This window comes from Puma concolor, chromosome E2, assembly GCF_028749965.1.
Source record: "Puma concolor isolate L17-30 chromosome E2, mPumCon1.1.hap2, whole genome shotgun sequence".
In the NCBI taxonomy this organism is placed as follows: domain Eukaryota; kingdom Metazoa; phylum Chordata; class Mammalia; order Carnivora; family Felidae; genus Puma; species Puma concolor.
This window is the reverse complement of record NC_141681.1, coordinates 4557124-4581620: the sequence shown is the minus strand read 5'-3', so window position 1 is coordinate 4581620 and position 24497 is coordinate 4557124. Positions and strand designations below refer to the sequence as shown.

General features: G+C 58.8%; 1 protein-coding gene across 5 annotated transcripts in view; it reads left to right on the top strand.

Moving 5' to 3' along the window:
- KIAA0513 (KIAA0513 ortholog) overlaps positions 1–24293 on the top strand; it is a 60295-nt gene extending 36002 nt beyond the window's left edge. For 2 of the 5 annotated variants that reach the window (XM_086688771.1, XM_086688772.1), the window contains exons 2-13: positions 4693–5152; positions 7405–7504; positions 8798–8871; positions 11927–11997; positions 13426–13633; positions 14398–14438; positions 14778–14856; positions 16607–16684; positions 17878–17907; positions 20938–21018; positions 21466–21560; positions 22705–24293. In XM_086688771.1, coding sequence (XP_086544897.1) covers positions 4824–5152; positions 7405–7504; positions 8798–8871; positions 11927–11997; positions 13426–13633; positions 14398–14438; positions 14778–14856; positions 16607–16684; positions 17878–17907; positions 20938–21018; positions 21466–21560; positions 22705–22754 — 1236 coding nt within the window. In that variant the 5' untranslated portion in view covers positions 4693–4823 and the 3' untranslated portion in view covers positions 22755–24293. Of the gene's footprint in view, positions 1–1290; positions 1443–4692; positions 5153–7404; positions 7505–8797; positions 8872–11926; positions 11998–13425; positions 13634–14397; positions 14439–14777; positions 14861–16606; positions 16685–17877; positions 17908–20937; positions 21019–21465; positions 21561–22704 lie in introns of those variants that run through there. The other 3 variants (XM_086688774.1, XM_086688775.1, XM_086688776.1) reach the window with 3 other exon arrangements.
- The last annotated feature ends 204 nt before the right edge of the window (positions 24294–24497 follow it).

Genomic DNA, 24497 nt, shown 5'->3' with positions numbered 1-24497 from the left:
GTAGCTGCTCAGTAAGTATTTGTTGAGGGCACCCGGCTGGCTCCGTGAGTAGCACGTGTGACTCTCCACCTCAGGGTGGGACGTAAAACCTACCTAAGAAGCGAAAAGAAAAGAGATATCTGTTGGATGAGCAGGTTGGGTGGTTAAGGCCTTTGGGTTATAGGTTGACATAGAATTTTATTTACTTATTTTTATGCATTTTTTAAGCTTATTTGTTATTCATTTTTGAGAGAGAGAGAGAGAGAGAGAGGGTGTGTGCCAGCGGAGGAGGGACAGAGAGAGCGAGAAAGAGAATCCCAAGCAGGCTCGGTGCTCTTAGCCCCGAGCCTGACATGGGGCTCGATCCCACGAACTATGAGATTGTGACCTGAGCCGAAATCAAGAGTCAGATGCTCCACCAACTGAGCCACCCAGGTGCCCCCGAATTAGAATTTTAGCCTAATTTGATTGGTGGAAACTTTGTGCCCCAAGGCCCAGGAAGTGAAGTGTAAGTACGATCGGAGGAAGGCTTGTTCTACTTCAAGGCCACAGAAAAGCACTTTCAATGTGCACGCGGCGTAGTTGGAACGATGCTGCTGTGATTTAAAACCCCAGGTCTCAGAGTCTGCGGCCCTGGAGTGGGTTCGGGAGCCTCCAAAGGCACTGGGGCACGATCCACAGATGTGTTTTCTTTGGCCCACGAGGTGTTTTGAAATGAATTCGAATTCGCTGCCCGCCTTGGGGAATTGGAGGATTTCACGTAGTACATTTCAGCAGTTTTTCGGAAAGCTCTTTAGATCTGGTGCCACCGGGTCCGCGCTCCCGAGTGCCGCACCTGGTGGCTCTGAGCGGGGACGGTGCGGTTGGTTCCCGAGGGGCCCACTCCCTCTGGCCGGCCCTACATAGGCGGTCACGCGAGGTGTGGGATCCTGTGTGTTCAGAGCGACCGTCCCCTTGTCCTGCACGGAGGCTCATAATTATGCGTCCTTCCTGAAAGAAGACGGATGCTTCCGAGGCCCTTACCACCGGCGGCTGCTTCTCCCTGGTGTCTGAGCTCTGTGGCCGGATTCGGCAGCCCTGCCTTCTCTGCCACGAGGGACGGCATCCCTGGGCTGAGGGCCCTGGGGGCCGGCAGTGTGCGGTGATTGTGCCCTGCTCTGCAGCGGGCCGGGGTCTGCACGCTGTGGCCCACGGCGCCCTCACGCGCCAGGACTGGGTCCCCCGCCACTTCTCCCTCCCCTTTGTGCCTCTCCCTCCTTCCTGAGCCCACGGAGGAGGCTTCTGGGAAAGGATGACCTACTCCCAGAATTTCGAGCTAGGGAGACGCTGGGAGAGCCGCTTGCTAGCCTCAGGCCGGACCAGAAATAGCTGTGATAATTCGATCTGATCACCAAGCCCCGAAGCTGGGGGTTCTGCTTGGGTACGTGGGTGCAGCCTGTCCCACCGCGTGACACTGTCTCAAGGTACGGAAGTTTGTTTCCCTTTCCCTCGGAATTTTTACTTGTTCACAGACTGCATCCCTGTGATGTAGAACAAAATCGAAAGGTGCCAGGACTATAATGCACTTGTCTTCTTTTCCAGCCCTTTTCTGTACGTATGCTTCACTGTTACATAAGAAGATTGCAATTCACGCCCTACAATATTCGCAGCAGCCAGACCAGAGGACGGCATGCTGGGTTGGGGGGGGGGGGGGGGGGCGGGGCGCTCAGGAAATATTTTTGACTGCAGACCGTTTTGTTTACTTGGCTGTGAAGTGAACATCATTCACTCACGTTCTAATTGTTTCCAACTGCATCATCACTGATTACTGTTGCATCACTTTGTCAGAATTTATTTGCCAGTTTCCTGTATTTAGATCCCACCCCCCCCCCAATTTATCAGGATTAGAAATACTGTTGTTGCTGGGGTCCCTGGGTAGCTCCGTCAGTAAAGTCTCCAGTTTCGGCTCAGGTCATGATCTCACGGTTCACGGGTTCGAGCCCTGCATCGGGCTCTGTGCGGACAGCTCAGAGCCTAGAACGTGCTTCGGATCCTGTGCCTCCCCCCCTTTCTCTCCCCCTCCCCTCTTCGAGCTCTGTCTCTTTCTCTCTGTCTCTCAACAATCAACATAAAATAAAAAAAGAAATACTGCTATTACAGGGAGCATTTTTCTCCACGTAACTAGCTTTGAGTTGAATTATTTTCTTAGGATACATTCCTAGCATTTGAATTCTTGGATCAGAGAATAGAAAAGTAAGAGCTATAGAAAATACTTTCCGGGGGTACCTGGCTGGCTGAGTCGAAAGAACACAGCACTCTTGATCTTGGGGTCATGAGTTTGAGCCCCACGGTGCGTGCGGAGATTACATAACCCAACCAACAGACAAATAAATAAATACATAAATGAAAATAGTTTCTAGAGCCTTATTTTTCCCTATTGTCAGGGTTACTTGAGGGTATTAACTTGACCGTATCCTCATCAGCGTTTAGATTGCATTTTAAAGTTTCTGCTAACTTAGTACCTAATGGCACCTAATTGTTTTAATTTGCTTATCTGCCTGTGTGGTTATTAGTGTTGGCTGAAGAACGGCCTAAGCATTTAGCAATAGTATTTCTCCTTTGTGACTTGCCTATTTGAATAGTTTGTGTATCTACTCGAATACAGAGTTTTTGGTCGGGTTGGGGTGGGTGGATTTCTGATACAGATATTACTGACCCAATTCTGTCATCCTGACTGCACACATTTTGCCAGTGTGTGATTTTTCCATTTTTAACATCCAGTGTGTTGTTACAGGGGTGGTCTTCTGTGCTTTGGAGAATCTGAGGAGGTCGTGGCCAGAAGGATCTTAGAATTCAAGCCTGACTGGGGCACCTGGGGGGGGGGCTCTGTTGGTTAAGCATCTTGACTCTTGATCTCAGCTCAGGTCTTGATCTCAGGGTCATGAGTTTGAGCCCCATTTGGGGCTCTATGTCGGACATGAAGCCCACTTAAAAAAAAAAAGAATTCAAGCTAGACCACAGTGTCTCAGTCGGGGAGACCCCGGCCCAGAGAGCAGAGCCCGTGGGCACAGGTGGTGGGAGGGGAGTCAGGGCCGCCCCCAGCTCCAGACCATCACTCCTCAGTCTCTGCCTCTCTGAGTGGTAGCGCTGTCTCCTGAACCCCTAAAAACCCCACGTTGCTCTCCCCTGGCCCAGAAAGTTCTTTTAAGTGGAGATGTTCGCTTCTCTTTTTTGGGCCAGCGCAAGCTTCGTAGGACTCTACCGAAGATGTGTCGTTGTTACTCCAAGAGCAAGGAGCCAGCGTTCCATCTCCCTGACTCAGGGCATTTAAAAATATCCTGGGCTGGGGAATTCGGAGGAGCCCGTGATCGATTTGTGAGCATCAAGCTCTTAACAGGCAGCAAAGGCGGTTCTGATATTGAATTACACTCAGGAGACGCATTGCGGCCGTGTCGCTGGCCACCTGTCGGCTAGATGCTTGGGGTCTGCCGAGGGTGAGGAGAAGGACGTGTCCAGTCTTGAGGTCGCTCTTGTCTGGGGGAGCTGACCTGGCAGGAGGGCGAGATCTCGCTTCCTGCTGAGCTGTCTGCCGCTCCTCACCCAGGAGGGAGGGTCGCAGGACCGGAGGGTGACTCCCCAGCTGGCAGCCAGGAGACCCCGTTTAGGTGCGAAGGTTCCGGTCCCATCGTGGACCCTCCCGGCCCTTCGAGCACATTCACGGGCAGCTGTGTCCACCCATTCACAGACGTGCGGCCAACACTCCCTTAGTCGAGACCGTGCTGGAGGCTGGATCGCTACACAGGTGCTCCAGGGGCTCTTACTCCAGAGGGATAAGCAGAAATGCTAATATCTACCCGTGAAGCTAACGGAATTGCAAACGGGTGCAAATAAAATACGGAGGGGCGCAGAGGAATCGCTGAATACTTTTGAACAGGGGTGGCGTGAGCTGCTCGGGAGAGGTGGGGCTGTGTCAGCCCGGGGCGATGGACGGCATCCGGGCAGGGGGAGGCGGGAAGAAGGCACGGAGCGGGAAGGGGGAGCGGCAGAAGGAACGGGCGCCACAGATGCACGCCGTCCCCCAGCCCGCTGTGTGCAGGGAGGGGGCAGCACATGATACTCAGAAGTCATCGGAGGTGGTGCGAGGGACGCGAGAAGGGACGTCTGTGTGGCGGCCTGCGGAGGTTCTGGGTCTGGAGCGGAAGACTCCTCAGAAAGGAGCCCGGGAGGGAAGAGACGCCAGGCCGGCAGCCGAGGGGCCCCACGTGCTTAGCAGAGGCGGCTTTTCCCGCCGAGCTGGGCGACACCATCTCCCATGGCCGCTGACTCCAACGGCAGGGAGCGGGCCCGTGTGTCCTTGGTGATGTTCTGATTCTGGCCCGGGGTCAGCCTTTTTGTTTAGTGGCATCACTCTGGCGGCCCAGAGCAGGGGGAGGGCCAGCAGGCCCGGTGCCTCGGAAGTCTGTTGGGCTTGGAGGAATCCCGATCGTTGGTGTTTATTCGTGCGTTTATTCGACAAAGAGTTACCGAGTGCCTACCACGTGCCAGGCGTGTAGCAGCAAAGTAGATGGTGACGAAATGATGTCCATATAGAGACGTCCCGAATTCTGGACGTCTGGAGCCTGTTCCCTATCCAGGGAATCTTGGGGCCTCGCTGGTTCGGTGGAGTCTGGAGTCTCAGAGCTGCGTTCCCCTTACGCGGGCGTAGCGGTAACGCTGATGTGCCTTCCCTTCTAGATGCCTTAGGGCGCGAGAGCCGCCCCAGAGGACGCCTGGTGGCCAGCAGCGCCCGAGCAGCTCGTGGGCGTGGCCTCGAGCTCCCACTGACGTCCCCGGGAACGCGGTCCGCCTGGAATCCCCCCCAAACCATGGAGGCCCCGGAGGTGCCCGTGGGCGCGCTGCTTGACTTCGGGACTGAGCCAGCGGCGCCCTCGCCCCTGGAGGCGTTGCCTCCGAAGCTGCAGGATGGGGACAGCTCGCAGGGCGACGGGGCTTCGGAGAGCGAGACCACGGAGTCCGCGGACAGCGAGAATGACATGGGCGAGTTGCCCTCACACCCGTCCTGGGACCAGTACCGCCGTTCCTCCTCCAACGAGTCCTTCTCTTCCAACCAGAGCGCCGAGTCAGCCGAGGACGAGGAGACCCAGGAGCTCCGGGAATTCATGCGCGGCTACGTGGACAAGATCTTCTCTGGAGGGTGAGCCCCCGGGACGCGGCTCTCCGTCGGGGTGGGGCTTGTGCTCCCGCACCTGCCGGTGAGGCCGGAAACTTTCCGTTTCCCAGACTCCCCTTCATGCTCGTGGGCAGCGGGGCCTTCAGCAGCTGCCAGGGTGGGGGCCCTTCCTTGGTCCTCTTTCTTTTTTTTTTTTTTTTTTTAATTTATTTATTTTGAAAGAGAAAGAGAGCCCGCGTGCGGGAGGGGACAGAGAGGGAGAGAGGATCCCAAGCAGGCTCCATGCTGTCTGCACAGAGCCCGACGCGGGGCTCGAACTCACAAACTGCGAGATGATGAGCCCAGCCGAAGTCACGCGCCCAACCGACCGAGCCCCCCAGGCGCCCCGCTTGCTCCTCTCTCTTGCCTTTCCTTCGCAGTTTTTTGGCGTGTTAATAGGCGCCCTGGCAAGGGAACACACGGAGCGGAGGGGGGTTGGGATCAGGCGGAGGAGGGGGTGTCTGTGGGTGGGCCCCCACTTGTCCGTATCTCCACGTGGGGGTGGGGCGCAAACCCAAAGCCCTGGGCTTCCGACGTCAGCCGTTGCCTTGCGTCCCGGCCGTCCGCTAGTCCCTGGCGGCCTTGCCTCCCGTCTGTGGTCTGTGGACCCGCAGAGTCAGCGTCCCGGGAGCTTGGGGCAAGTGCGGGTCTCGGGCCCCAGCCAGGCCCACTGAGTCTGAATCTCCATTCTAACCAGACCTCTGCACTCTCTGTACACGCCCTTCGGTGAGAGGAGTTGAGGACCCCACAGGACAAGTTTCCAGTTTTATTAACACAGTAGGAACTTCTGCCTGTTGACACAGTGCAGAGAGGCATTATTTCCTACCGCGCTTTGGGTCCCTTGTTTGTAATCTGGCAAGGTTGACGCCTGCCTTTGCCAGGTGTGTCTCCATTTTCTTCGCAGTTAGAAGAGGGGGGAAGACCAGGGGCCCCCGGTGGCTCAGTGGGTTCAGCGCCCGACCTCGGCTCAGGTCATGATCTCACAGTTCGTGGGTTCGAGCGCGGCATCAGGCTCTCCACTGGCAGCTCGGAGCCTGGAGCCCGCTTCAGATTCTGTCTCGGGCTCTCTCTGCCCCTCCCCTGCTCGTGCTCTGTCTCTCTCTCAAAAATAAATAAATCTTTTTAAATTTCTGAAACACATAATAATAAAACATGAAGAAAAGGAAAAAGAAAAAAGGGAAGAGCTCAGTGAAATCCGAATATCGGACTCTCCCAACATGCATTCGTGTTCGATTTTGAACGCATTCTGGGAGAGCAGATCTGGCTCCCTCCTAATTCTGTTTGACTAACACTGGAATGAGTCAGCTTCCTCTGAGCACACCCAGTTAATGAAAGGGGAGAAAGCCCAGAAGCCTGCTAATCTGTCGGGAAGGCCGATCTATATTTGCCACAGCCCGTCAGCAGTGCGGAGCAAGGACAGCTGAGCTGGACGCGTCTTCGAGAGCATTCCAGAAATCGCTGCAAACCGGCTGGCACCTTCTCCTGTTTCATCTGGTGTTGGTATTTTGGGATAAGTGAGACCAAGATGTTTCCCACAAAACCTTAAATAAATGAAAAATCGCACGAGCTGATTGAGCCTCAGCCTTCTGCCGCTCCTTTGTTTTGCCTCTACATGTGGGGTAGCGTATCGGCTTTCCACGAAGAGTGATCAGAAGTGGTTTGAGGTTGGGGGAGCGTTCGGTTCCCCCACCCCCTCCAGGGTCCCCCAGTCTCCCTCACACACAGAGCCAGGATCGTCAGAGAGGGGAGCAGGCTGGGTCCTCATGGTAGCTGACCGTCACCCCCGCATCAAGGCAGTGTGTCCTGCTGGGGCTGAGCAAGTTAGGTGTTCTGGAATGTGCTGTGGCTCTGTGCTGACTTCACCAATGAGTGGGAAGGCGGCTGAGCTAGAGAACCAGGCCCTCAGAGGGTCGCGTGACCCCGGCCGGTGCTCCCATGTCACGGGAGGCGGGACCGAGGGGATGGGACACGGGCTTTGGAGCCGGGACGCCTGGATGGAGCTCCCATTTGCCACTCGCCTGCTGTGTCTGGTCCCCTGAGCCAGTCTCCTGTCTTTGAAATAGAAACGACCCCATTTCCTCGTGGGGGTCGCCTGAGGGTGGGGTGAGCCGGGGCTGGGAAAGGGGTGGGGGGGGCAGGGCAGTACTTACTCGTTTCTCCTCCCCACCTGTCCCCTGCTGTGGCCGTGTTTGTTCCAGAGGACTGAAAGTTGCTTTCTTCTCCTCTGTTCCTTTCAGGGAGGACTTGGACCAGGAGGAGAAAGCCAAGTTTGGGGAGCACTGTAGCAGTGAGAACGGAAAAGGCCGGGAGTGGTTTGCTCGATACGTGAGCGCCCAGGTGAGGGGTGGTGACGGCAGGTGCTGGCGATGTGGGACACTCCGGCCACGTCTGCCTCACCCACTTTGGAGGAAAGAGTCCAGGGAGATGACCCAGCAGGAAAACAAGTAAAACTTACTCAAAGATGTTCTGAAAACGCCTAGTTAGAATGGCGGGAGGTGGGAAAAGTAGCTCGTGTAGATGCCCCCCGCTAGAAAGAAACGTGAGCAAACTGGTCTTTGAAGTGCGGGAACTGACAGACAAGTTAGCTTTGTTGTGTTTTGCTTACAATTTATTTTATTTTAGAGGGAGAGAGCAAGCGAGTGGGGGAGATGGGCAGCGGGACAGAGAAAGAATCTCAAGCAGGCACCACAGTCAGTGCGGAGCCTGACGTGGGGCTCGATCTTACCACCGTGAGATCGTGACCTGCGCCGAAATCAAGTCGGACGCTCAACCGACTGAGCCACCCAGGTGCCCGGGACACGTTTTTTAAGGGCAAGCTTGTGGACCGTGTCCATGCATAGTTTTATTCAATAACCCATAATATTCAGTTTTTACAAACATCATCAAGGCAGTGACAGCCATGTGAATTCAGAAAAGAATTTTTTTTTTTTGTAGATACCTGCTAGGTCCTTTTTTTTCTGTAAAGTGTCTTAAACTCTTAGCTTTTAAAGTATTTTTTACTTTAATTTTTTTTTTTTTTAATGTTTATTTTTGAAGGAGAGAGAGAGACAGAGCGTGAGCAGGGGAGGGGCAGAGAGAGAGGGAGACCCAGAATCCGCAGCAGGCTCCGGGCTCTGAGCCGTCAGCGCAGAGCCAGATGCGGGGCTTGAACCCACAAACCATGAGATCATGACCTGAGCCCAAGTCGGAGGCTTCACCGATGGGGCTGCCCAGGCGCCCCGGCTTTTAAAGTGTCTTTATCACAATTTAGTGGCTCCAAGAAAAATTAGAAGATGCAGATCAGCAAAAATAGAGAAGCGACCCATAAATCTACAACCCAGAAATCGGCCGTGTTGCCTTTGGGGGGGTTTAGTCCCTCCAAACTGTTCTGTGTTGTGTGGGCGGATGTGTCGCATCCCTAGACTTAACACTTCCGAGGAGACGTGGGAAGACGTCGGCTTGGGCTTTGCCGAGCGACGGTCGTGTGTCTGGGCCAGCGCTCTGCTCGGGGTCCCGGTTTCCGGTTTCCGTAGCGCAGGCGGGGCTGCTACCGCCGGGGGCTCGCGGGCCCAGCTGTGTCTAGCGGAGCCCGGCGCGGTAAGCCCTGTGCCACGTGCGCCCCCGTGACGCGTCTGCCCTGTTCCTGGACAGCGCTGCAATTCCAAGTGCGTCTCAGAGGCGACCTTCTACCGCCTGGTGCAGTCTTTCGCCGTCGTCCTGTTCGAGTAAGTCGTGCTGTTGCTCACAGCCTTTGTCGTACGAGCGTGTCTCCCCCCGACCCCCGTCCTGCCCCGTCCTAACCCAGGCCTTACAGCACCTGCTCGGAAATCCCGGCATCCACCGAGAGGCAAGGCCGTGCCGGCCTCTCGCGGGAGGGAGTTTGGGTCCTTCCCCCAGGCCCCCCGCAGGAGAGGTTAGGGGACTGCACCCGGGCCTGAGCAGATCCCTCCGCCAGGGCCCTCGGGACAGGCTGGGATAACACGCACTTGACCCTGCCCTCCTGTGCAGGGCGGTGGCGTTTTCTTGATTTCCTGCCGTGAAGTGCTTCCAACTAGATAGACAACCGCGCACCTAATGATCGGATCGGACCCGATGAGTGCAGCCTGCCCTGCGTGCTAATTAGGCCCCGCTGGAGCCTTTTATCACAGACAGCACAGTAGTCCCCGCAGGGGGTGTGCGTGGGGGAGGCAGCCACGTGAGTGAGTCACGGGCTCTCTCCCCCTCAGGCCGCGGGGCTCTAGGGCTGCCAGACCCACGTCATCCATCCTGGACCTGCGTCAGAGCAGGCGACAGCCCCCCCTCCTTCCCCCCAGCATGAAATGGAGGGGGTGTGGCTCTGCCTTGGAGACGTGGGACAGCAGCTTTACCGATGCGGGGGAGGGGAGGCAAGGCACCGTGGGTGGGAAAGGACAGGGTGGGGGGGAAGCCCCGATCTGACAGTCATTTGTGCCCCCGCTTACCCTCCTTCCGTCATCATGGCCTCAAAGCAGCCCCGTGGCTTGTCCCCATGTCCCCATTGTCCTTCCAGGCTTGGAAACTCCCTCCTCCCCGCAGAAAGCTGCTGTTGTGACCCTTAGCCCCCCTGTGTCTGGATGTCCCCTCACCTCTCTCTGTTCCCCCACGAACGTGGAGCACGGACTGGAGGGGAAAGACCGTAAAAAGGAGGATCCCCATGTTTCCGGCGCTTGCTCAGAATGTCCCAAGTTGAAGACAGGCTCCCGTGGGGGGCTTCTGGGTCTCGGAGCTGGCAAGGGGCGGTGGGGGGGGGGGGCAGTTTCCAAGCAGGCCCAGCTGTCTTGTGCACAACAGGCTCACCGGCACTGAGACCACTCAGCTTCCAGTCACATCGATAGGAATTCTCACGAATCCGTATTTTACAGAGATTGCACCTGTTCCGCTTGGTGACAGAAGTATTTCATTCTCCACTTCCTTTGAATTTTCCCTTAAATAAAATTGGGGTGGGGGGGGAGGAAATTCCCTTCAAATTCCAACCGGACCGAAACACAGAATCTCCCCCATTGCTTTGCGAGTGTATATATTTTTGTGTGTGGTTGGGAGAAAAGAAAGAAACCTTGTAATATGTTTTAAATATTTACTAAGTTTTAAAGTTTATGAGTTTTTTTAAAATATCTAGCTTATGAATGTCTTTCGTTTTTACTTTTATTTATAGTCTTTTATGATTTTATTGGCAGTTTAGTGAAGTTTTATATTCTTTTTATATTGAAAGCTAACTGGCCCTGACCCTACTGTCTAGATAAAGTCCATCGACTTTTTTTTTTTTTTTAAATAATACTCATCCAAGGTTAGGAACTAAACGGGAAAGAAAAGTGCAGAAGCACAGGATAGGGAGGCACAGCGCCTAAAATGGAGAGGGGATCCCCTTTATACAGCCCTGCCCTGCCTCCTGCGGTCTTCCCCCTGACAATGACTCCTGTGGATGGTGTGCACCCCAGAGACTCTGTGTCTTTCCAGGAAAGGCACTGCACCCACATGCACTTCTGCATTTGTGACGGCTCTGTGATGTTCTGATACCTGAACATATCAGCGTTTCTCCGACTCATGCCCTCTGGATGGTAGATTGTTCCTCTCCCTCATCTGCCCTGGCTCACGTGCTGCTAGACGTCACCGTCACATCTGCAGCTGTCTCGGTGCACATTCCTAGCGGCAGACGGGGCCCCTGTTTGAAGATTTCCCGCCCCCCCCCCCCCCTTTCGCTTGCTGAGTTGACCGGACCTCTGTGTAGCTCATACATCTTAACATAGTAAGAACAATACAATAATGATAATCCTTTACATCTGGAGAACATTTTTGAGTATAGAAAGGTTCTTGTGTATACTAATTAGATTTTTCAGCAAGTGACGTAGGGCAGGGAGATATTCATATTCCCATTGGTTCTCAAAGTGCTGTCCCGAGGCCCAGGAGCATCAGAACATCAGCTTCACAAGGCAGTATGTTAGAAATGCGAGTTCTTAGGCCAACTGCCCCAGGCCCACACAACCAGACTCTGGGGGTGGGCCCAGTAGTCCACATCTTTTTTTTTTTTTTAATTTTTTTTTTTCAACGTTTTTTATTTATTTTTGGGACAGAGAGAGACAGAGCATGAACGGGGGAGGGGCAGAGAGAGAGGGAGACACAGAATCGGAAACAGGCTCCAGGCTCTGAGCCATCAGCCCAGAGCCCGACGCGGGGCTGGAACTCACGGACCGCGAGATGGTGACCTGGCTGAAGTCGGACGCCCAACCGACTGCGCCACCCAGGCGCCCCTCAGTAGTCCACATCTTAACTGCCCTCGCGGTCATTCCGACCTAACTCAGGAACTTCAGTGTCTGTAACTTCAGTTCTGATGTAACCGAAAACCACGGACAGCATGGACCCTCTAACTCACTGCTGATTCCTGAGAACTAGGGGCTGGAGGGCCGCATGGCCTGGGGCCAGTGGTTTTGGCCTGAGACCCGAGGCCCGACTTCCAGTCCTGGCGCTGCTCCTGTGTGTAGGATTAAGCGTCCTGAGCCTTTCCTGTTCTGCCTCGAAGGGAGGGAGGCCAGGCTGAGGGAGAGGCCAGGAACGCCTTCCCGCCCAGGATCACAGCCGTCCCCAGCTGTGTGCCCGTGGGTAACTCACCTAATTGAGGATTATCTTTGTTGCCTCTCCATAGCATCTGGGGAGTGAAGTATTAATTTGGACGTGCTTACAAAACGTCCAGGTCTTGTTTCATGAACTTGCAGGGAGAAAACCGGGCACAACAATTTTTTACTCAGTCAGCCTCGTTTCCCGTATCAGGTGCCACCAGATGGACGACTTCGGGCCTGCCAAGAACCTCATGACCATGTGCTTCACCTACTACCACATCGGTAAGGCCCAGGGACGCGGCGGCCGTGGGGACAAACGTGGAGACCCCAGACTTGTCAACCTGTAACGTGACAGCAAGTGAGGGTTTCCTCCCGATTAAAGGCAAAGGCGTGAGGCTTCCAGAAAACAATCGCACCTGATGAGTGAGATTCCTAAAACAGGAGAAGACGCGGTCTGTGTCGAGGGTCATGGTAGGGAGGAGACCACCCAGCAGCTCGGGGGAGAGAGAATAGGTTCGTTTGGCGGGACGTTGCTATTCGGGAATAGCAGGATGTGAGGACATCAGTTTCATGTTTTAGCAAAATGTGAGGTGGATGGCTGTTGAAGAGAGATGGGGGGAGCGGGCCAGGGTCTTAGGGAGGAAAGCGTCCCTGGGTGTGGGCTGGAGAGGCCCTCACGAAGAGTGTGGGTTCTTCTTCATCCCGAGATCTGACAGCTCTTCTGGCTCATTGCGCTAGAACTTTCTGGTAATCGGAGCTCGAGGCTCCCTGTGTGAAGTTCCTTGGGCATGACAGAGGGACTCGTTCAGGCCGCCGTAGGCAGAAGGCCACTTGGGGCCTGTGTGTGGACCAGAGCCAGGTCAGGGCAGCGCTAAGCCTGGCCTCCCTTCCCACCCCCCCAGGACACACGGGTCTGCTCTCGTGCTGTAACCCCACGTCCTCTGCAGCGTGGCTTCGCCCTCTCTCCGCTCCCAGCTGCCCATCCTCGCCATGCGTCGCTTCTGCTGGCGACAGCTGGTCAGGCGGCCTCCGCTCGAGGCCAGGCCAGCACTGGGCGGGCTCTCCATCCACGGGATCCCCTGGTCCAAACCGTGGCTCCTCCTTCTCAAAGAACAGCGGACGCGGCTCGTCTGAGTCACATCTGTGCACAGAGCAGCTTACATTAGTAGGGGACACTCAGCACCTTAGCCTGAGGGGGCACTTTGCCCCAAAGTGGGTATCTTTGACTGAGGTAGGGTCTTGATCTATAGGCGTGCCTTGACCCGAAGGGGGCAGCTGGACTCAGAGGAGACCCTTTGGCCTGTAGGGGGCGCCTTGACCTCGACTAGACCCTTTGCCTGTAGGGGATGCCTTGACCTGCAGGAGACCTATTGACCTGTAGGGGGCGCCTTGACCTCTGGTAGACCCTCTGCCTGTAGGGGGCGCCGTGTCCTGCAGGAGACCCTTTGCTGCAGGGGGCCTTGGCCTATTTACCGTCGTCTCCCGGGAAGCCACGCTCCTGGTTCAGGCCCTCCAGCTTCTTCGGGGCTGGCTCCTCACCTGTTTCTTTTAGCCCCTGTGTGCCTGGCTGCCCTCTCGTACACAGTAGGCGTCACCCTCCGCCTTCCCGGGCGTCTGGGGGCCTTTGCGTGTCGCGGCCGCCGCCACAGAACGGCTCCTGCCACGCAGTGTGGTTCCATCCCTGCCCCCTCCCGCCTCTCCCCCCTCCAGGCAAGCCGCAGCTGCTGCCCCCCGAGTCCAAGGAGAAACCCGCGGGGAGCATCGACTCCTACCTCAAGTCCGCCAACAGCTGGCTGGCAGAGAAGAAGGACATCGCCGAGCGGCTGCTGAAGAACACGTCGGCCAAGACAGAGAACGTCAAGGGCTTCTTCGGGGGGCTGGAGACCAAGCTGAAGGGACCCCTGGTCAGGAAACCAGAGTAGGTGTCGCCGGGTGTGCGTCCCTCTGGGACCCACGGCAGAGGGCGCGTTCGGCCCGCCAGTGGCGGTGGCGGGGAGGCCCTGGCCTGGCAGGGGGGGGTCTGGTGACCTTGGGGGCCTGCCAGCCGCTCCCAGGAAGCGTGGCGGCCGGCCCCGTGTGAGTCCTCACCCCGAGTTTTCTGTGCTTTGCAAATGCCATTGGGTTGGCTGCTGGGCAGAGGTGTCCCCTGGGGGACTGATGGGGAGCGTGCGGAAACTGCCTGAGGGCAGGAGCGGGATCACAAGCCCTCTGGTGAGGGTCAGTGGGCGGTGGAGAGACCACTGTCCCCGGGACAGCTGTTCTCCCACAGGAGCTTGGGAGCCTTCTGGGTCGGGACACTTGAGAACGGGGTGTCAAAGTGAAGACCTCCCAGGAAAGGGGGCACGTCAGCAAGAGAGTGCCCGGGTTCCCGGTGCCCGTCCACCCCCTGCAGTCCCCACTGTCACCTCCGATGGCGGGTTTCCACCATGACTTGGCTCCGTTCCTCGTCTGGTGCAGGCAGCTTTGGATTCAGAGAAAATGGGGCAAGGTAGCCTAAATGCCGCATCTTAATTCTGGAAGATGGGCAATTGGTAAACGTAGGGTTGCTTTAATGACACTTTTTCAGAGACAGTCGCAGTAAACGTACCCATCGCTTACAAGACATAATCCGGGCTCAGCAGTGTAGAGCTGAGAAAATGTGCAGGGGGTCACTTTGTCACCGCTGTGGTGTCTCTCCCCCAGGGAGGAGGAGGGCAAGCCCAAGGAGAAGCCGCAGAAGACCGGTGAGTGCTCCCGGCGGGGGCCCGGGTGTGGCCACCACAGCGCCCCTGGTCCTGTGACCCGGCCACTGGGCATTAGCAGCCCCACCGAGTGGCCCGTGAATATCTGGGCCCCTTCCCCCCCCTCCCCCCCCCCCCCGGCAGCATATGATGCCGTGCGTGACCCCTGACTTCTCTCCACCCGGTCGGTCATTTCGTGTTGGACTTCTGGGGAAAGCCTCTCTGGGGAGAGGACTCAGGAACCAAACTCCCTGTCCGGGAGGGTCCCCGAGGGGCTCGCCAACGCGTGGCTGCAGCCAGAGCCATGGTCGGCCTTTCTCACCCCGGCCTCCCGCCCCGCAGTGACCGTGTGCAGCCCGGAGGAAGAGAGGAAGGGGGAAAAGATCTACCTGTACACGCACCTGAAGCAGCAGCCCATCTGGTAAGGCCGCAGCCCCGGCACCGTTGTCTCCCCCAGAAACCGCGGTCACTGCCCGCCAGGGGGGCCACAATCAAAAAGGCGAACAGCGGCAGGTGTCCGTGAGGCCATGGGGAGATCAGAACCCTCCTCCGGCGCCGGTGGGAATGTAAACCGGGCCGCCCGCCGTGTAGAACGGCCTGGCAGTTCCCCAAAGTGTTACGCGTCGAGTCACCCAGTGAGCGACGGTGTGCTCAGAACAAGTCAAGATGGGTCCTCAAGGCAAACCTTACGCACATGGGTGTGTGATAGCCGAAGGGTGGAGCGGGCCCAAGTGTCCACACGTGGACACGCGAAATGCGACACGCGGTATTCAGCCACGTAAAGAGTCACTGACAGGTGACAGCGTGGGGGACCTGGAAAATAGTTAGCCCGGTGACGAAGCCAGATGGAAGAGACCAGCTGGTGTTTGATGCCGTTCGTAGGAGACGGTTCAGGTCAGGCACGTCCCCGGAGGCAGTGTAGGTGAGTGGGGGGGGGGGGGGGGAGAGACTGCTAATGGGGACGGGGGTGCCGGACGGGGCATGAGGAGTGTTCTGGAAGTAGCTAGTGGTCATGGTGGCACAACTCCAAATACACTAGAAACTGTGAAACTGTCTGCTTTAAAAGACTGAGTTCACGGTATGTGACTTCTATCCCAGTAAAGCTATTTCCTCCGTACGTGTAGAGACGAAAGTCGTCATTACAACGAGAGACCGGTGGTCAGGGGAAACCTTGCCTTCTGTCATTTGCTCTGTTTGACCTCTTGTGCTGCTGTAGTCCCTCCGGAGCCTCCCCGTCCCTGGGTTGTGTTCACTCACAAGCGGGCAGAGAAGCAGCACCTAGAGCCCTCGGGGTGTCCCACGCGCCCCTCCCTCGAAGACCGCCGTGTGGCCCCGGGAGAACTTGGCACAGGAGCGTGGCCAGGTTCCGCGGAAGCAGGGAGAAGCTACCGGCCACGTCACACCTGTCCGGGGCTCTGTCGCGGGCCTTCTGGGCTGCGGCTCGGCTGCTGCCTTATCACCTGCAGCGGGCTTGGCACCCCGTTCTAGAAGGGGCCAAGCGACAAAAATTTCAGGCTTTGCGGGCAAGTAATCAACTCCGCTGTTGCTGTGCAAAAGCCGCCACGGACAACGTGCCCGGGCACGGCTGTGTTCCGGTAGAACCTGACTGACACCAACAGGGGCAGTGGCCGGATTTGGCCCACACGTCCTACACGTGGTTCTTTAAGGAGAACGTTTCTGACTCGTGTGTCCCTGGGAACGTGTCTGTTCTCTGCACGTGGCCTGTCAGTGCCGGGTTCCCATTTATGTTACTAGACCCTGACCTAAGGCAGCAGGTGCCCCCAAATGCCCCGCTTCCTCTGGGAGGCCCAGCGCGGGTGCAGAAGCGGAAGACGGCCTTCGTCCGTGCCCCGCGGGTGGTAACTTCAGCTCTGGCCCGATGGATGCAGGATTCGCCCACCCGGCCGCCGTCCTGCCCACACACCGCCCGCGTTGCGCCTTTGTCCTGGGAGAGGGGTGCAGGTGCTGTCGTGACCCTTGGCCGGAAGCCAGGAGCGCCACCTCGGTTTGGGACAAAGGCGGATGCTTGTTTTATTTCTTCTCTGCTCCGCGTCTGAGGCTCATCAGAAACCCCTACAGATGCGGGACACTGCGTCCTTACCCCTCCCGTGTGCTGAGACCCGCCTCCCAGCCCTCCCCGGAGAGGACTTACGCACACCTCTGTCTCGCAGGCACACGCTGAGGTTCTGGAACGCGGCTTTCTTTGACGCTGTGCACTGTGAGAGGAGAAAACGGTCTCCCACCACCAGGTAGGGCAACGCCTGGGCTCGCTTCGCCTTGGGGGAGAAGACCAGGGAGTGGCTTTATTTTCCGGTTTCTGAAGAGGAAAGCAGGATGGCTGAGTCCATGGCGTCTGTGTCTCATTCAGCTCCTTCTGACCCCGGTGCCCTGCAAGCTGCCTGGAGGGTCCTGGGCACGCACAGCTTCGTGGGTGGGGGTCCGCAGCTTGCATGAGCGCTTTCTGCCCTGGGCTCTGGCATGACTTGCCCTGACCCTCCTAAAAACCGCCTACTCCCCCAGAATGAAACCATCGGGACCCCCCAGGCTCCGCTCTGCCTGTCGCTGTAAGAAATCAGAATCCTGAGCACGAACCGCGGCCACAGGACCGTGGGGCGCAGGGCTGGCCGCCCCCGCCGCGGACTCTGCTCAGAGAGCTGATGTCTGGAGACACAGCTGCTACGTTCAGCTTGCACCTCTGGTCTGCAGCCTGAACAGACCTCCCCAGCGTCCCCGAGGGCGGTCTTGCCACGTCAGGAGACCCCTTTTGTAAACCATTCCACGGAGGCACCGAGGCCGGAGGTCACTGCCTCTCTGGCCACAGGGAGCCAACGTTGCCCACTGTGTATGGCGGCTGGGCAGGAAAGTGCGGCGGAGCCCTCCCCGTCCCGCGTCCCCTTATTGGCCCCCTCCCCAGTCATGGGACCCTGAAGCCCCTGAACCTCTCTAACCGGGGGAGACCCCCACCCCACCCCCAGTCACTCTCCCTGGCAGGAGGGAGCACGTGCGTGCCGTTTAAGACCGGTCCGCTAGCACCAGGGGGATCCCAAGTGCAGCCTTTCTTTTTGGGGGGCAGCTCACCTTGACGGGGCGGGGTGGCCTGCGGCGTGCTGCGGCTGCCTTTCCCGAGGGAGGCGGAGGGAGGACGCTGAGCGGGGAGATGCTGGAACCATCCGGGAGATTCTAGAGAGAGAATTCCACGCTCTGCCAGGAAGCCAGGCTGCAGGAAATGCTTAGATGCTTGTAGGCGGACGGGGTCTCCTCTTGCCGCTTGTGTAGCTGTCGGGCCCCCAGCGGACGAACGGTCTCGAGTACCCCGTCTCTCTGCGTCTCTCTGTTTCTGCCTGTAATAACGCTCCCCTTTCGCTGTTCTCTTTTTTCCATCCACATATCTTGCATGACTTTGACATGTTCCTCTGTTTACCTGTTTCTGCTGCCGCTCCAGAGGGGATGCTGGAGAGGAGGAGAAGAAGAGGTGTGTGTCCACGTGACTTTGTTCATGTTAACAGGGCCGGGGTCCCCGCCAGGGCCGCCTCAGGGCGGGAGCTGCCCGCTAGCTGCCGCGGGGGGCGGAGCCCAGACTCGGGGGCACGCCCGGCCCTGGGACAGGCCGGGCGACGGGTGGGAGGTCGCAGAGGACAGAGCACCAGGAAGAGGAAACAGATAGGGCACTCGAGACCCCAGAAGGCCCGGGGTCGGTTCAGAGAGTGAGCCGCGAAGTCCGATTCTGTGCGACTCCAGCCTTGCCCTGGCCACTCCGGCCCTTCCTAAGCCGCCCTCGAGCCCCCCGCCTTGACTTCACGCCGGGGAACCCGGTCCCGGCTTGAAGCCATGGATGGTGCGGAGCGCCTGCCTCTCTGTGGCCAGGCGCCCAGGTGTGCAGGGGCCACAGGGAGGGAGGACAGCCGCCCCCTCCTTCCCGGCCACCATGCGGCATGGAGTCTGTGTGTGCGTGTGTGTGTGTGGGGGGGGGGGGTCCCTGAAGAGAAAGGCCTAGAACAGGGCTGCTTCCTTCAAGCCACAGTGGGGTCTGACTTGAATCGTTTGACCTTCGTATTTGTCAGAGATGTTTTGTAATATATTTTCAGAGTGAAAGGCCTGCCTCTTCAAAATACGGTTTCTGATACAATGATTGTTTCTTTGCTGGAAACTTCCCAAAGTGTGCTTCCTTTAATCGGTGATGTATTTTTAGTGCTTATTGTTTTATGAGAAATCTTGTTTCTTGGGCAGCCTTATGATGGCTTTAAAAGAAGCACTTGGGCTTGGGATGCCCCCGTTAGGACAAAGCCCCCCGCACTCCCCCAGTCTCTGTGGGTGGGGGCGCGACTAGCCACGACCTCCCGAGGGCAAGGCTTCTTAGCACCGCGCCTGAGGCCCAGCAGGGCTGGAACATCCCGGCCACCTCCAGACTGGTCGGCACGGAGCCCACCAGGGGATGCCGGCCTCCGGGCCCCCTGGGCCCTCTCACCCAGAGCAGACGTGGTCGGACCCCACGCATCTAGGACCTGTCCCCCGCCCCCACCGCACACACACGCCCCGGGCCTCACCCGGACGAAGGGCGAGTGTTCCTTCGAGATCGGGGTGGGAGGGTGGGCTCTGGGTCCCTGGGCAACCTGCGGCCTCCAGCATTCCATCTGCTTTCTGGTAAACTCGGCTGATGATACTCCGAGGCGGAAAAGCCTCCTTTTCCAAAGGTGTCTGTTGCTCACCTCCAAATTCCCACTGTGGCAGTTTAGACACACGCTCTGCCCTCCGTGTGCTGTGAGACCTCGACCAGCACTGGGTGTTGAACTCCATTGTAAGGAATTGGTTTGATTGCGGGCGTCACCTGATGAGTGGATTGCTCATGACCTCCCACCTCGTTCTTCAGAGGTCAGATTAAATGTGCCACTTCTAGCCCTAGCCATGGCAAAAAGAATCACCTTCGCATCCAGGTCAGGAGGGTCAGAGCCCCTGAGTCATTCCTACATGGTGTGGGGTTGTGCACTGCACAGCCTGTGCAACTACACGGCAGGCCCGATGGTGGAACGGGGATTTGTGGGCCTGGACAATCCTAAGGGTGACCACTGGAGGGAAAGGGTGGGAAGGAGAACAGGATGGGATGAGCATCATGCCTGGGTTTCTTCATGGGCGTCCTGTCACCGGCACGAGGAGACGGGGAGTGACCCCGCCCCTCACGGCTCTCGTGCCCCTGATGTCCTGTGGCCTCCCACTAAGCCGCAGCGGCCGGAGTGGCCCTGGGCCCGGCGGGTGGGGAGCAGCGAAGATTCGATGTTCTTGGTTCTTTTGCTCTTCCTTTGGCTTCTCCATTGCCCCCACCCCTCACTCCCTCACTCCGCCTCTTCTCTCCCTCCGCTTCTCTCTCTCTCCTAACCTTGGTCGAGTCAGACTCATCACCCAGAGCTTAAGTTTTAAGGGGAGATGGGCTTAAACGCGCGTCTCCTCCACAGACGCATCTGCCCCTGCCGGCAGCCCGAGGGGCCGGGCACGGAGTGGTCCGTGCCGGGGCTGGACGGACCCCGGTCCCCTGGAGACAGGGGCGCCCCGCCAGGGGAGGGGGAGACGGCACACTGCAGAGAGCTGCTGGAGACGGCTCTCAGTCGCGACACAGGATTAATGCCGCCCAGAGAACCCCCTCCCCACCCCAGACGCTGTGCGGGCTGGTGTCTGTGCCCCCCCCACGGGACGGGCGGTTCCGTCCTCAGGCCTCCACGTGCGCAGCCACACGCACACCGCGTTACTCTCTCACTTGGTGCCGGAGGCCTAGTGCCTCTTCACGGTGGTCGTGGGGGACGGTGGGTGTGCGGGGGCCCCCGACAGACCGGGCTCTTATCTGTGTGCTCTGGGGAGGGGCATGGAGCCTAAACCTTGGCCACACGGAAGCCAGGGCGGGGAAAGGCAGCAGCGCCAAGACCCCGCCTAACAGGGCAGCGTGGCCTTCGGCGCGTCCAGCCTCCCCTGCTCCCCGGGCCTCCTGGCCACGAGAGGCTGTGCGGACCCCACCAAAGAGCCAGGGAGGCCTGGAGACATGGCGCCAGCCTGCGAGCCTCCCCGATGGGTTCTGTACGCCCGCTCCCCCGGGGCGCCGGTAGGGCCCTGTCCCCTCTGCCCATCTCTCTGCCTGTCGGATGGGCCCGGGACCTCCCATCCGTGAACCACGGAGAAGGGTACGGAGGGTGGTGTTCTCGTCTCCTAGAGAACGTTCTGGGCGAGCACAAAGCACACGTCACCTCTGGGTCAGTAGAAAGCGTGTGAGCTTTGGGGTCTCCTCGTCCCGGGAAGGACGAGGCGATTAAGTGTGTGTTTGGGCTCCCCAGGCAGCGTGTCAGAACCCGGGCAGGCGTCGCGCGAACGCAGAGCAAGCGGCTCTTTGGGGACGGGGCTCCCTGTCCGCGTCAGGGAGGCCGCGCTCGGGCACCGGCAGCACCTGTAGACCAGGGCAGGGGGCGAGCGTCTGGGGATGCGACGGGGTCCCGAGACCCTCTCCTGTCACCTGTGCTTTCAGGGAGAAGTGGTGCCACATGACCCAGGAGGAGAGAAACGACAGCCTGCGCTTCAACGAGAACATCACCTTCGGGCAGCTGGGGTGAGGGCCCGGGACGGCCACCCCACGCGGGACCGCGGGGGGACCCTGACTTGAGTGGGGGCGGGCGGGGCCGAGCTGGGCTTCTCTCCTGCGGGAAGACCCGTCCTCGTGGTGCCCAGCTGCGGTGACAAGGGGCCCCCAGAGGAGACGCTTGGCAGAGGGGGCGCCGTCCCCGACGGCGTCACGCCTCCGGGACACCACGTCGTCGTAGCTGCGTGTCCTCAAATGGCTCGAAAGCACACGACGAGTGACATTGAGGCTGGATTCCGGTTCCTAGTGAACGCACCTCCTAACCCCGGTCTCGCGGCGAGGGTGTCGGCTGGCCGGGGACGCCACCGCTGAGTCTCGCTTCTAGCACCTTCAGGGGGGCTGCGTGTCGGGGCCCCGGCTCCCCCTCCTCCCCCTGGGGAACAGGAAGGGTGCTAGCTCACGGGTGTTTTCCCCCAGCACGTTCACTCACAACATGCTGGCGTTCGGACTGAACCAAAAGCTGTGCAGCGACTTCCTGAAGAAGCAGGCGGTGATCGGCAATCTGGACGAGGGTGAGCGGGGGGGGGGGGGGGGGGGGGGGGGGGGGGGGGGGGAGCCGGAGGTGGGCGGGGGCGTCAGGTTTCAGGAACAAGCGCTCTGCCTGCTGGGAGTTTCCCACCCCGCTCAAAGCGTTGCCACTGTTTCAATTAGAAATGTGCTAAACTGTCCGGCAGGTTCACCGGTCCTGTTCTCCTCTCTGTGCAGAGGCGTGGGACGCTTGTCACTGCATCGGGAAACCCACTTCTGCTAAGCAGGACTGGCCAGGGTGGGGTGGGGTGGGCTGGGGTCGGGGCGGGGGGCGCTTACCAGCTCAGTGTTTACGAACAGCGCCAAAGACCAAGACGTAACCTGGCGCTCGGACTCTGAACTTGACCGTGGCCAAGCTCCGACCCCGAGTTGCCTCCCCTAAGCGGCCACCGTATGCCCGGTTTTGTTTCTTGAGCCACACTGCCATGAGAGGTATGGGGACAGGCGGAGAAGGCGGGGGCGGGCTTAGGGGGTCTCGAGGTTTCTCTAGAAGCTCTGACCTCTGTAACGAAAGAGGCTGCGTTACATGTCCGCTCCCCTAATCCGCTAGTGCAGACAGCCTCTGTGGGTCATCCCACCTGCTACCAAAACTTTCCCTCGCGGCCTAAAAAGCCTTCCACTTAAGTACTTAGACGAATTTGGATTCACCCGGGATTCTTTAAAACAAAAACAAAAACAAAAGCCCTCCATCCTGCACCAAATTAAAGGGGCCACAGAGGAGTGGCCTGAGGAGGCAGGAGAATGCCCAGTGCTTCCCTGGAACGTCCCGGAATGTTGTCATCAGCCCCACGGGGCTGGGCAAGCACACTGGCCCCTGCCCGCCAGGCAGCGCTGTGCGGTGGGTGGGACTCGGGCCTGGGTGCCCCGGTGCCGTTCGTCCAGCAGCACGGTGCCTTCCCCGGCCTCAACGTCATTTCCACGAGGAGAGGCACCCGCTTTCCGAGAAGCCCCCTTCCAGGAGCCAGACGTGCAGTGTGCTGGCCGCCAAGGGCTCGGTGGCCCTGCCCGTCTTCAGAAGCCAGTGTTCGCCGTTCCTGGCGAGAGCCTGCTTGGTCGATGAGGGGGGCAGGACCTCCCTGCCCGTGTCGACGTCTTTCTTCTGAGAATTAACGTTGTTTTCTTTTGCAGAGCAGTACAAGCTGCTGAGCGACCACATCGAGCAGATGACCGCTGAGTAGGCCACGGGAGGTCGCCCGAGGCACCCCCCCAGGAGGACTGAGGGTACCCGCCACTCTCCTGGGCCAGTGACTGGCTGTCACCCCACCCGATGACCCTGCATGACATCAGCAGCACCCAGAGCCACTCCACGCTGCTCTAGAACTAGCAGTTAGAAGAATCTGGTTGCCCGACCTCCCCACCCACCCTCTGCCTTGAATGCTCCCCCCATCCACATGCCAAAGCGTCCCTGGGGTTACATGGCTAAATCCAAGGTGACTGTCCGTACTCCTGAGTGTCAGGCCTGTGACATAGGACCAAGCGGACGGGCAGGAGAGAGAGAGAGGGTGGGGTGCACATGCGGATGCAGAGAAGGACCTCACGAGCTGGCCAGTGACCCCGGGCAGTCACTGGCGACCATCTGGGAGCCTTTTCTTCAGCAGTGGGACGGAGTAGGGGGTGCTCCCACAGTGGGGGGGCCGAGGGGGCCGTGGGTCTCTCAGGGCGGGCCAGGTGGGTCCGGGGCTCCCGCCGCCTCTCTGTCGGGTCCCCACCGTGTGACGGGGACTGGAGTCACAGGAAGCTCCAGGAGGAAAGAGACCCTTTCTGTTTTAGGGAGGGAGGGAGAGCGGCGCCAGGACCTTCTTCCCTGGATGCGGGAGGCCCGGTCAGGGCTGTGGGCACCCTGGGGACCTCGCAGGCTCTGCGCGGCTGTGTTAGAGCCACACCAGCACGGACGTGTCTGCAGCGTGCCTGCTCGGCCGATGGCTTCCTTCTGAAGCAGAGAAGGTTCTGCCGCTCACTCCCTGGGGGAAGCATGGGCTGTGTGTCCCGTGAAGAGACCCAGAAAAGAGAGGTTTCTCTGGAGGCCGCGAGACCACCACGCTCTCCGAAAGCAGACAAAGATGATGGAGAAATCTGTGCCAGTGTTACCGACAGCCGGGCAGGGGCGGCTTCTGGTGGCAGGTGTGAGGCTCCTTAGCTCGCACGCCGTGTGACCTCTTTCCTGCAGACTCTGCAGCCGCCCCCTCGTCTCCCATCTGGTGTCTGGGAACCACGGCTCTTCTCCCCGGGTTTGTGCCAGGCACAGCGGGGGAGTGACTGACCCCTGTGAGGGGTGACCCGCGAGGGCTGACCCCTGATGGCAGGACTGACCCCTGATGGCAGGCGTCCGGCCTGCGGCTCCCCTGGCGTGAAAGTGGCCATCAGTCTGGATCCCTCTGCCTCCGCCCGCCCCTCTTGGGCACTGACCTTGAAGTGGGCCTGGCGGGCTCTCTCCTTTCTCCACGTCCTCCCCTCCTGTGTCCCCCCCTCTACCTCCTCAACTCTCGGCCATTACCTTACGGTCTCCTCTCAAGTGCAGCAAATACATGCCTTGTAGTCACCCACCCGGCCAGTGCCGGAACGCTTTCCCTCGTGGGATGCCTCCTTGGAATGTTCCAGAGACGAGCACGCGTCGTCTGAGCTGTTGCACGCGCATCTTGGGGATGACGGGAGAGGCGATGGAAGGCTTGGTATGATCTGAGCGACGTTGCCAGCCAAAGACCGGGTCCCAAAACTCAGTTCGTTTTTATGATGGCTTCGTGTGTGTGTGTGTGTGTGTGTGTGTGTGTGTGTGTGTGTGTGTGTGACAGCAGCCGGTCTGGCAGTGTCACCAAACAAAGCACAGCCCTGTTGCTGGGACAGGTCACACAGACTGGAGGTCCCCCGACCCCCCAGCCAGTGTTGGGCCCCAGGGCTGGTGCATGCCTCCACGGAATGCATTT